The sequence below is a fragment of the Passer domesticus genome, chromosome 3 (assembly GCF_036417665.1).
Source record: "Passer domesticus isolate bPasDom1 chromosome 3, bPasDom1.hap1, whole genome shotgun sequence".
NCBI lineage: Eukaryota > Metazoa > Chordata > Aves > Passeriformes > Passeridae > Passer > Passer domesticus.
The window spans coordinates 68,098,040-68,111,061 of NC_087476.1; the positions used below are offsets into that span (position 1 = coordinate 68,098,040).

The following is a 13,022-nucleotide window of genomic DNA, read 5'->3' on the forward strand; positions in this document are numbered from 1 at the left end:
GCTGACTCCAGGTAAGGTTGACAGAGCATAAATGAGGAAGACAAAGAGTTAAACTGTTCCTGGACATGATATTTCACCATGCCAGTTCTTGAAAGAATAATTTAGCAACATATCCTTGAAATAAGATTAGTCCACATGAATCAAGATGTATTAAAAAAAAAAGCTCAGAATTATTGTACAGATGGTATACATTATGAAGGTAAGAGAATATGAAGTACCTATGTTCTTGCTGATATAAATTACAGCTTATAAAATATGAGCAGTAATAAATTAAAACATCACACAACTTGATAAAAAACTCTTAACCCAGCATGGGAGCTTTGTTTGTGAGTATAAAAGACAGTAATTTTTGTTTGCATTACATTTGGGGGGGATTTCTTTGTTTTCTATTCAATACAGAGAAGAACAATAGAATAGACACCTCATGTAATGGAAATTTACAGATGTAAATGCAGATTATCAAAAATGCCTCCAAGGGACTTGCACTATAATGAAAGCATATCTGTATAAATAAGGTATTTAACAACAACTACTTTCAGGTACTTGCAAGCTTATAAATGCTATATAAATATGAAAAACCTTCATGCCCTCATGACAGAAAGGTTGTCTGAAGTTCTGGATGGCAAGTTGATAGTTCATAAATTGCACTTTAAAAGGGAAAAGATTAACCCTGTCTCTACTTTCATGCCCTTCAAAAGATACAAATCATTTGAATATCTTAATTCCTATGTACTGAAGCTATGATCCAAACCTAATCCTCTTTATATTTTGTCTTTAGCTACTTGTCAGTTAATATAGTAACCCACCTCATTTCTCTTTCAAATCTGATAATACCATAAATGTGCATGATTTTTAGAAATGTTTGAAGAAAGAAATATGAAATTCTGTGGTGTTGAAGTCCTGTTCAAGCAAAAGAAACAAAATAATACAAATAAAAAAAACCCACAGATTTGTTTTTAGTACAAATAATTACAAAGCAATCATCCATGAACCTAGATTTCCACATTCAAATTTTTCTTCTTTAATCTTTTCATTTCAGAGGCAATTTTTACTAAATATCATTGTACATACAGTCAGTGACTACACTTACCGTGATCAAGTTTTGGATACATCTGCCATTTCCCCTTCGTCCTGCTCAGATTCCACTATTTAGTCTTTATAGCATTTCTTTTGAGGGGAAAAAAAAAATCACATATATGTCCTAGTAAAGAATGATCCCAGTCTTATTTATTCAGACTCATATCTGGAGGCTTCAATCTGTCCGAGTCCAGTGCACTAAACATGGTGTCAAGAAGAGTTCTTGTTTCCACACATCCTTACACAGCACTTTCCTCTGGTTCTTAAAAGTGCAGAGCATCTGCACATGGGCGAGGCAAACTGCCTGCAGGATCTGATGGTACCTAATCAATATACATTTTACCACTTATAGATGCTAGCATTTAGAATCACAGAGTCAGGTCTGTAGTTTAACTCACTCTCTTCCCAGACAGCTCTCAGTATGCACAGAGAATGGCTTTTTGTTACAACTTTTCATTCTCTGGTGCCACAGCGTTACACTTAAGCTATATCAAATTAAAACTCAAATATTCACCTCACTGCTCGAGCTGGAGATTCCTGCCGGCTCATCTTAAAAAATGGAAGTGAGTATTGGAAGCTACTCAGAGAAAGGCCCCTAGCAAATGCCATGTCGCTGATGAACCCAAAAGTAGGGCCATGAGTCAGACCTGCAGCAAACATCACAAGTCATTCTGGCGGCCCTGGACCTTTCAGAAGAGAGGTCACATGTTTTTTACATGGAGAGACCAGTTTTGTTCCCTGAGCCACAGACTAAATTACAGATTAGCATATCCCTCACGGCAGGAATATAATATGCAACCTTGAATGTGTGCTATATTGCTGCTGGAAATATACAGGTAGTACAACCATCTGCTCAATGTCATTTCAGTTTTTAATCAGCTGTTTATCTGCTTCCAGTTCAAAGAACAGAAACTGTGAGAAAAGCTTAAAAGTGAGGAGATGGAGTTGAAATAGCAATAGGTGTATGCACCTTTACCCCAAATGGCTGCAAAATCATGAATTAGCAATGCGAGGATCAAGGGGGAAAAGATCTTACCAGAAGTATTTAGAAAATTCTCAGAGAAAAAAGCCAAAGCACAGTCAGGTGGGAAAGGTGAGGCAGTACAGCAGCACAATGCTCTAGTATTGGGTAGCAGTAGAGGGAGCAAGTACTTTAGCAGTACCTCTAAACTTTCTTACATGAGAGTGCATTGGCACTAATGTGCCTGATGGTTCCTGTATTGAGCTGTGATGTAATAGGGCTCTATTTTGCAGAACTTTTTTTCTTTGATAGTAAACTTGAAAATTTTTTCACTAGAACTATAAACATTCAGAGTTATCCTGAAAAGAGAAGAACAGAAGCATTGGCATGTTCTCAGGCTTTATTAGTATAAAACCTTTATATAAGGTTTTATACTTATAAATGGGCCAGGAGTAAACACAGAGCAGTGATTACGAGGATGTTCCTACTCATCAAATCATTCTGGATGACATTCTTTCAGTAAGAAGAAGTTGAAGAATGGAGAAAGGAAAACGTATAACTGCACTTAGGATGTAATGAGATAAACTCATAGAGGAATTCCATTTTATGTTACTTGGAATAAGAAGGGACCAGACTCCACGTCACAGAGGTGTTTTCTAGGCTAAGAGCTCCAAAGACCTTGTCCAAATTTGTGTATAATTCCTTGGTATTTATTCTGTTTCAAGTGTGTGGAAGGAATTTTTTTTTTTTTTTCATTCAGGAGGTTTAATCATTCTAGTATAGTAAGCATACAGCCTCTAAAATGAAAGAAAGTCAAATGCATGTTCTCCACTGCATACAAAGAGTTAATTGTAGAAACAAGGTTTTAGTTTGAGAAACTAGAGCCAGACTACCTCAGAATGCTCTTATCAGCAGGAGACTGCTTTATTTTAAGCAGCTTTTAAAATAAAGAAATCAATACTTTTAAGAATGGGGAAAGTGGCTTTCTTTTTGAAGACAGGTTCAGTAACAAAGCTCTGTCTTGCCAGTGACAGAAACAGAGCAGTGATTAAACATGGCCCTTAACTTCTTCTGCCTTTGGCTGCACTAGTGAGAACAGATGCTTTCCAAGGTTGAAAAACAGCAAGTCCTTCATAATACTGTAATGTATAGCTGAAGCAGCACATTGTACTCATGAACTAAATTTGTTTCATAAGCATTTTACTTGAGTGAAAGGTTTTTTTTCTTTTCAGGGAACCAATGTGCCTCAACAACGAATTTAAAAACACTTCAATTGTCAAAAATCATGAAACATTTATTTCCCTTCAAATTACTTCAGCCTCCGCAACCAAAGAGAAAAAACCTGTTAGATCCCATTAAACTTCACTCAGGATTCAACACTATATCCCAGGAGAGGTAAAAAAAAGCCAATAGCTCTGCAGTTAGACCTCTCACTGGGAAAGGAAATCAGGAAACTAAATTTCAGATTTCCACATCTATTCTCATTCTGTAACAGTGTTGTCTTGGTCTTCCTGCTCCCCAGTAACTTCTACATTTATCAGAGCTGAATAGGTTCAACTGGTGAGCTTACAGTAAACTTTCCTTCGAAGAAGGAGGAGTGGCTAACCTTCAAGAAAACAGGTCAAGACCTAGCTTCTCTACACATCCAACTAGAATACCTAATTGGAAGGCTACATCCCAAGACCACAGGCTATCAGCTGCTACTGACATGACCTGAGGGTTTGTGTTCTCATTGACTCATCAGAAAATATAAGCTGAGACAAGAAGCTTCCTCATCAGGAATTGTTTTCCTTTACATTGACACAGTTCTTCCATAAGTTTGGACTATGAAAAATTTGAATTATGCAAATCAACCTGCTTCCTTAGAAAATTTTTCTATGTGATTTGACAATGTAATTTTTACTATTGCAATAACTCTCTTTGAAAGAGAAATGCAATATATATGCAAATTCAACCCTCAATTTGTTTGCAATTCCAAGTGAGAAAAGACATCTTTTCATGACTGACATTCTGAAGAAAAAGAACTAACCTACAGAAAGTCATAAAATATAAATATCACTTGAGGTGACAGGCTGACCACCACCTTCATCACATGCCCAATGATACTAAAAAATTTAAACAGGTGGCGTAAACTTAACATTCAGTATATGGCTCTTGAGGCAGTTCTTCAGAACAACAAGCAAGTTATCAAAATTGCAAAAAAATCCCCTGAAAACCTAGCAACATCCTACATATAAAACATCTAAGTTGAAAATGCATATAGTAGCATCACCACAAGGAAGCAGAATGAAGAAAGACAAAGAACAAAAGAGTAAAAGGAGTAGAAGACCTCGGGGCTTGAGCTAACAATAGTAAGATAAATTATTTTTTCTAAGAATGGAAGCAGGGAAGTAGCATAAGAACAATACTTCAGCCCAATGACCAACCAACTGTTTGCATTTTGCTAGTCTCAAGAACATTCAGAACTGCTCACCACAGAAGACAAAGTGTCACTAAGTGTGACTGGGCAGTGGAAGAGGAGACATGGGGGCTTTGATTCGGCCAAAAGGAACTGCTATGGTAACCTACACTACAAACAAAGATTCAGACAGCAAATTAACCATCTGTTTTCTCTGCTATAGTACACAGTTTTCACATGTTCACTTTTAAAATCTTATTCACTATTGACTCCAATGTACCATGATAAAATCGAGTACTCCAATGCACTGCTTTGATAAATACTCTGAGATGTGACTGCATTCAGTCTTACATATTATATGCCCAAGCCTTGAAAGTATGCTTGAAAAAATGCTGCATGCATTGTTGCCAGCTATGTGCTGCAATTTAGAATTAAAGTTCTCCTAGCTGAGGTCAGTACTTGGGAAAGTTCTTTGGAAACTGGTATCTTGTGTCTCTGTCTTCTGAGAAAGGAGTGTATTTACAATCTGTTTTCCTACTAATTTTCAGACTGATGTCAGCAGTACAAATAAGTTAAAATTAAGTCAAGCCTTCATGTCACTAATTTCTCTTCCTTCTGACTTGCAAAGTCCCACCATCTGCTCCTACTCAGCAGAAAGAAAGCAGTATCTTTATTTCCTTAGAAAGCATTTGCATCACCACAGGTGGCCAGGAGATAATAGGAAAACAGCCATTTTTTGCAGCATTTTCCATTCATGCTGTCTGTCTCGCTGCTTCCTTGGGGAAGCAATATTTTAGAAACAGATGACAGCCTAGTCAGGCATCATAACTGCAAGTGGCACAAGGGGAAGTGACTATCTCAAACTGCCAAACATGACATCACATCATAACACAGCAAAAAAGATACCATCCACAAGACTTTATTTAGCCCTTTCATTCTATAATGTGCTGAAACTGTTAATAAATCAAAAAGGCATTAACAGCTGTACTCAACACAGTAAAAGCATTAAATAGAAGCACTGAAAAGAGATGTAGAGATATAGCTGAGTCAAAATCAAATCACAAAGAAAGATGAAAGAAGATGATATTTTTTTAGTGTCACTTGAAAAATAGTTATTATTAGACCCTTAAGTGTGAAATAGAGATTAAGTTCTTCAAACAAGGAATTCAGTAGGAATATTTCTTCTCAAAAGCACTTACAAAATTATAAAAGAAGACCCCTATCACAAAATAATTTTGCATTCAGAATTTAGATGTTTTAAACCTAATCCTCAGAAACAACACAAAGTTACTTGAAAAGCTTGTCAGGTGAAAATTAGGAACTTGTTATGAAAGAAAAAGCTGTCCATAGTTTAAGACATACAACGTGAACTGGAAAATCTGAAACGGGAAGTCATAGTTAGGGACTACACATCCACAGTGTTTGTTAATTGCAACTACTGGATAAAATTCAAACAGCAAGTATTATCAGTATTTCTTACCTCTGAGTTGTTAAAGAAAGTTGCCTCATATTGATAGGAAAATGCCAGCTCCTTCCTTGGTATGAACAATTTAGATTCTAATGCAAATATTTATAATTTATGCATACTACTGATGGCTCTATCTTATACCTTTGGTGATTATTTAGAGAGGAGCTAAGCAGTTGAGATCTCTACTTATTAAAGAAAGTAATCCTCCAACAAGAAGGAAAAACCTGCCTGTTACATTCTTACTGAAGATGCACCCTTTAGACATGTCAATTTCAGCATTATTTTACTCTACTAAGATAATATAATGAGGTACCATGCTAAAAACCTTGAGGCTACAGCTGCACTACATGTAGGAACATAGGTAGCTCTCACTGTGACAAGTGACAAGACAAGGGGCAAAGGCCTCAAGCTGCACCAGGGGAGGTTTCGGTTGGGTAAGATTTCATCATTGAAAGGGTAGTCAGGCATTAAACAGGCTGCTCAGGGAAGTGGTGGAATTACCATACCTGGAAGCTTTCAAAAGGAATGTGGATGTGACACTTAGGAATATGCTTTAATGGTGAACATGGTGGTGCTGGGTTAAAGGTTGGACTTGATAATCTTAGATGTCTTTGTCAATCTTAACAATTCTATGATTCTATGGTTTATGAACGGAAGACTTTTTCAGAAGGCATTAATATCTTGCATATCATTCACTCAGAAGATATTTTGTTTTAATTTGAATCTTTAGAAACCCTCTTGAATAACTCACATCTGCTAAAAAGGGAAAAATTTTAAAGGCAATAGCTATTCAAAAGGCAAGAAATTTTTTCAGAAAACACGCTTTCTGTAGGCTTTTACTAATCTAAGTTTCCCATTTACTTGCTCAACTTTATTTTTTAGTTAAACTCTGTTTTTATCTTATAAAATACTAGCAGAAGCATTAAAGACTAAAGATAGCCTGATGAGTAAGTTGTCATGACATAAATGAAGCAATAATTAGCAGCCTCCCATGCAAACGGGAAACTAGCAGTAAGGGCAATGAGTATCTAGACAGAGAACCTGCCACTGAACATTTACTTCCTCTTTATGTTGTAAGAGTAGGTAGGAAGAACTATAACAAAAGCTTCCACTGATTCTGAACAGCCAAATCATAAAAAAAACAACCTTTGTCTATTTATGTTGAAAAAAAGCTTTAAAAGTAACTTGTATTTTTCAGACTAATCTTTTATTCTGGGCAACTGCCATCAGCTGTTTTGAAAGAAATAATTGATAAAACAGGCCAAGATTGAACATGCAACTTTTCTCAAGTTATTAAAACAGTTCTAAAATTTCTGACCTTTGGGCTAATTTGACAAAAAGGTCAGAGATACTTCATGAACATGTCATGTCCAATCATCATTAAAATCTATCCAAAGGCCTAAGTAATATAAAAGCCTTTTTAAAGGGGACACTAAGCTCAGCATTAATGTGGTGACAGCTGCTAGATCTCTGAAGATGTGTGCTCTCATTTGGCATTTGTTGATCCTTCATGTTTGCCATATATGAAAAAAAAGGCATAAGCATCACATCCTCAAACCATAGTGAACACCAGAGACACAAGTGCCAAGAATTTCAATTAAACTGAATTTTAGGAGCCATTATAAAACTAGCCTAAGAAACTAAGAGCTGTGAAAGTTGTCTTTACTTTTAATGCACGGCTTAATTGCAGCCAGACAAAGGGGAAGAGAAAGAAATAGGATCCAAAGAGAAATCAAAAAGAAGGCTTGTACTATTTTTTAATGGCCTACACTGAAGCCTGGAATATCTTGGGAGAAGAAAAGCAAACCAGACCTCTTGCATTACTGAGAAAACAGACACGAGATTTGGATAAACATTTCTAAGACAGGGAGAAGTAGAGGTGACCAGCAGGCATGAATAATAAAGAAAATGAGAATATAATCAAAATGTGCAATTGAAAACATTTCAAGAGATTTCAGCATTAGCCATGTTAAATTAAATTCACTAGACGCTATCCAGAAAAAGGCATCAGAGGGGGAGAATAGGACTTTTAAATAATCTGATAATATCCATCTCAAGCCATGAGCAATAGATCATAGAGTGAACAAAACTTATGGAATTGTTTTCATAAACTCTGACCTAACATCTTAAAAACATCAAGTCTGCAGGACCACACTTAAGAAAGAAGGGAATAATGGATTTTATTCAATTAGAAAAAATAGTACTTTAAAGTTCAGAAATACAAGGGATAAGTCACAAAAGGAGAAAAGGATTCAAAGATGGGTTTCAGTGGAAAATGTTGGAAATTCTGCAAAAAAAAAAAATATTCTGAAAGAGTGACTAAGAGACTTTACAGGCACCAGACTAAGATGAAAATGAAGATAGCCAAAGAAGTAACACTAAGGAACAGCAAGCACCATGACTTCAATAAAGAAGGGAGGAAGGCCAACAAGGTGGCAGGGACCAGGACAGGGCTGCAGGAGCTTTGCTGATGGCGGTTTCAGCTAAGTGAAAAGGATATCAGCCAAACTGGAGGCAATCCAAAATTGAACTAGGGGTCTGATGAACTCAAAGACGAACTTCGAATATGGATCTGACTCTGCTCCTAATTTTGGAGTAAGGTCAAAGAAGATGTACCTCTTAATTCTAGATGGGTGAAATTTAGGTATTAAAGCTAGTTCTTAATTAAGTCCTGATTCCTACATCTTTAAAATAAGCTGTTAGGTCAATATTAAATTTTTGCTCTAATGAATTTAAAAAATGCAAGCAAACAAACAAGAAAAATATGAAGAGGAAAAAACCCCAAAGTACACGCATGGAGAGAGATACAAGAGAGGATACAACTAACCAAAGTTACATGTCTTTTTAAAGTAATATTCAGCATCACCATAATTTTTTCCAAGCTAATTTTTAAATGTTTAATTCCCTAACATAACAATTAGCATTTATTCCTGTAAAATACTTAAATTTACTCTAAGAAGCAAGAAGATGCACAATTTTCAAGTTTTCAGCCATTACAATTTATACTGCAAGTTCTAGATATTTTTATTCCAGAGAATGTGTAATGAATAAACTGATAGGTGTTCCTGTACTGTTCTTGGTCACCAAGGCTGGAGTAGAAGCATATTCCAAAAGTCAGCATCTGCAGCTCTCAGCTATGCACCACATGGAATTCAGTTATGGAGATCTGGTGTTCAAGACAGCTGTATGCTCTTTTGAAGTACGATGAACTACTGGTTACATAACAGAGCTGTACACCACTCCTGATATTGTTTTACCAGGAGTGTGATCTATTTAGGGGATTTATACAGAAAAATAGTCACAGAAACTGTGACATTTGTGGCTTACTGATAGAGCAAGTCAAATTAAGATCACTGCTAATCCAGCAGCATCTTAAATTCTTGACCTTGGCAGATGGCTGATGTGGCACTAGGCTACTACTATGTCCCTCCTTTTGGATATGTTAAACAAAAGATAACTAAAATATCTGCTACTCAGAAAAAGCATGGTATATCAGTTGAAAAAAAGAGTATTTTCTGTTCATTTGCAAATTTTGAATCTGATAAAACATCTATTTAGAATGCAAAGGAAGCTTTTTAAAAATAAGGTATTCAATAATCTGAAGGAGATTGCTAAATATATGGTAACAACAGAGGAGTGGAAAATACTATCAGACTCTTTTAAACAACATGAAAAATAAGAAAGTTGTCTATTCCAGTAACTGTTATGAGGATATTTAACCATAAGCACTTTCAAATGCTGTGTGATTTAAAGTTGCCTGAGAAACCTGGGTTTTATAGTTAAACTGCATTTTTCAATTAATTTAAAAAATTCATTTAAAAAATGCTTCAAATGTTGCATCTTAAAGAAAAACAAACCGTTTAACTCCACAGCCAAAATATAAACATATTATATTGTTAGAGAACTTTGTAGATAAATTGGGTTATTTAGGAAAGCTTTTATAATAATAAATTGGAAAAAATTATTCTCTCAGTTTTCCCTTCACCAGTTGTGTTAAACTATTCTTCAGGAAAGATGAGAAAGATTTAAAGAGTTAGGAAGTAAACATGTTTTCTCGTATCTATGCCAATTTTTTTGAGTGTTTGTAACCAAACTTCAGCTTAATGTGTAGAGTAGGGATGATCTTAACTATATCAGCAAGACACTAAGTAGATTAGTTTATATTTGTACAATATTTTGAAGCTAATTAGTAGAGAGAAAAAACCTAATTATCTTTAGCCACATAAAACAGAACAAATTGCCATAGGTTACAACAAGAAGATCCCAATGTTGAATTAATTATCCAAGAGAAAGGAAAAGTATTTGAGGTTATGTCTGCACTGAGGTTTGTGACAGTAGGCAAACACCTGGCCAGATAGCCCACAGGTACAGATAACCCCGTAGCTGGAATGCCAGCATATTGGCACTGACCCCTGCACTATTTTGTATCAAAAAACATTTTCAGGGGAAAAAAACCCACAAAACATAAAAACTAGCGTACACATCTAGTTTGTGTTCTGTGAAATTTTGTGACATGCTGTTTTCTGTTTTTCCTTTGATATATATTTCTTTGGTGAAGCAGCTATTGATGGAAATCTTGGTAATCATACAAAGTGCTTTGATTCAAAGAAGACAACAATGAAAACTGTAAATGAAGAACAGACTAAGGCTTACGATATGACTTAAAGTTATGAATTCAAGTTATGGGAGAACATGCTTAAATGGATATAAAAGTGTACATACCTGAGCACAGAAAAATAGCTGGTCACTCTCCTAAGGGCAATTTTCTTTAAAATGACAAACCAAATTCTTTCAGGAGAGATAAACTATTAGAAAATCATGTCCTGCTTCACAAAAGAGACAAAAGGCAAGTTTTTCAGTACTTACATCAAATGTGGGTGTGCTTTGCTTGGCACTCTGGTTACATGGCTCTCTGAAGCAGTCAGTGAATGGAAGCAAAAGACCCATTGCAATAATGCGAGAACACAGTTTTTCTGCTTCTTCTTGTGGTGCATTTTCCTGCTGGCTGAAAAGCTTTTCCAGCAGAGTTCGTCCTGCCAAGGTGATGACAGAGCAATAAGAATTTGTAGCTACACACAGGACATGAGTATTTAGGTATCACAATGTGTATTGAAAACATGAATTATTAGAAGTAAAACATATTAAATTTAAAAAAATTCTTAAGAAATGTATCTGATAGTAAGTCTTTAATATAAAATAGTTCTACATAATGATTGTAAGTATTCTGGAACCTGATTAATTAAGATCAAGGCAATTTTCAAGAAAATATATGTATATATTATGTGTGCCTGCTGTACTGTGAAGTAGGAACAAAAAACCATGAGTTGTTATTGTAACATCAATTTCCTATAAAATTTTTCAGAAGGGAAAATCACGACATTAGCAAGAAATGAAACAACTTCTTCCAAAGAAGTCACACAAAGTTAATACAGAGTTTAGCTTGTCAGCTCCTGGAACGAGCCTTTGTTTTTTGGATCATAAAATTGTAATAGTCTTTGAGAAATTTTGCTGTGTTTCTTGGGAGAAACTCTCAACAAAAAAATAGTAACAAAAAATCCTCATAACTATTCTGATTAAAATTGTATTGTATACAGCTCCAGAGTGGTGGAGTGCTCCAAACTAAAATGCAGTGTAACAAGCAGCAATTCAGAAAAGTGAAGCTTATAAAGAGCAAGAAGATACTTATTCCTCTTATAGGGCTAGTTTTCATGATCAAAGTGATTTCTTTTGTTATCCAACAAGAAAATGTAAGGAAAGTATATGTTATATAATATATAAGAGGATAAAATCTTAGTGGTTTGAACTATGACAATGCTTTGTGAGTTTAGCCAGAAATAGACTATAAAAAATAGTAACATACGCAGGTTGAAGTAAAATCTACATTGTAAGAAAATTAAGTTGCTTAAGCTCTAAAATGTCAGATGTAAAAAGATGCTAAAGTTCAGATTCACGTTATATGGATAAAGAGATTAAATAGATCTACTGGAAAAGAAAAGACAAATGGAGTAATAAAGTTGATTTCATGTTTGAGTATAAACTAGCAGGGATTACAGCTTGTACCTAAATAAGTTTCTATAGCCTGTTGTTTTCCACCCATTCATTCAAAGTCAAAGGTATTTTAAAAAAACCAAACAAAAACCAAAACTGTGTTAAAAAAGCATCTTTAGTGTAATTAAGCATAATAATAATATTGATAATTATCACTCTACTTTTTTTATGTGCAAGATTTCTGATTGAACATTAACTTTATTCAAAATGTAAAATTTCCCAGGCTTTCTGAACATACTAAAAAGGTTTTTCTTTTAAACATGTGGAAGCAATTTTACAAGGATACTGTAAGTCACATTTGGCTAGAAGTCTCTGTAATATTTTAATTTCATGTGGCAATACACTCCAAAATAAACAATGTATTAAAATGTTGGAAGTTTCCAAGATTTTCTTCTCCACATCTAAAGATCTGATAATTATCTGATTATTAGTCCAAGTTTGCTAGCCCTTTATTAGACAAAATAAAATACATTCAAGGGAATAAAACAGGATATAAACTATGAGATAAACTTGTACAAGACATAAATTTTGTTACGTTTACAAGTTAGTTTGCCTCTGTTCCTTGGCTGCACCACCTAAAATGCAATGCCAACAAAACTGCTTATTCAACATATCCCTCTAGCAGAGTTCAGCTATTAATTCTTTGAAATAATTTATTAGTTCAAGGCATCTTTCTTGCTGACCACAGAGGATCACTTTGCTCACACCCAAAAAGAAAGAATTACACAAAAAACCCCTACATTTCTGCATGCTATATTATATATTGAATAGTTATCCATGACTACTGAGTGCCAGACTTGATAGATTTTCTTTTTTTCCCCTTGACATTTCAACATTTAAATAATCTTGTCATGTTTAGAGAGTCTTCTCCTGCATATTCAGAAGCAGAATAGCCCCTTCCTTTTGCTTTGACCTAATTAGCAGGAAAAATATCTGTAAATTACAAAAAAGGACTAGTAGCTTTTCCCCCCCTTAATTCACGCAGTCATTTGCTAACTTTTCTAGCATTTAACTGTCTTGCTCAAGTTCAAATGCATTGTTCAGAATCTTAATTGCTATTCAACTGGAGT

General features: G+C 35.0%; 1 protein-coding gene across 5 annotated transcripts in view; it reads right to left on the reverse strand.

Moving 5' to 3' along the window:
- Positions 1–13,022, reverse strand: part of FMN2 (formin 2) — a 157,677-nt gene that overhangs the window by 126,618 nt on the left and 18,037 nt on the right. For all 5 annotated transcript variants that reach the window (XM_064413727.1, XM_064413726.1, XM_064413728.1 and 2 more), the window contains exon 3: positions 10,771–10,937. In XM_064413727.1, the coding sequence (XP_064269797.1) occupies positions 10,771–10,937 (167 nt within the window). The remainder of the gene's footprint in view (positions 1–10,770; positions 10,938–13,022) is intronic.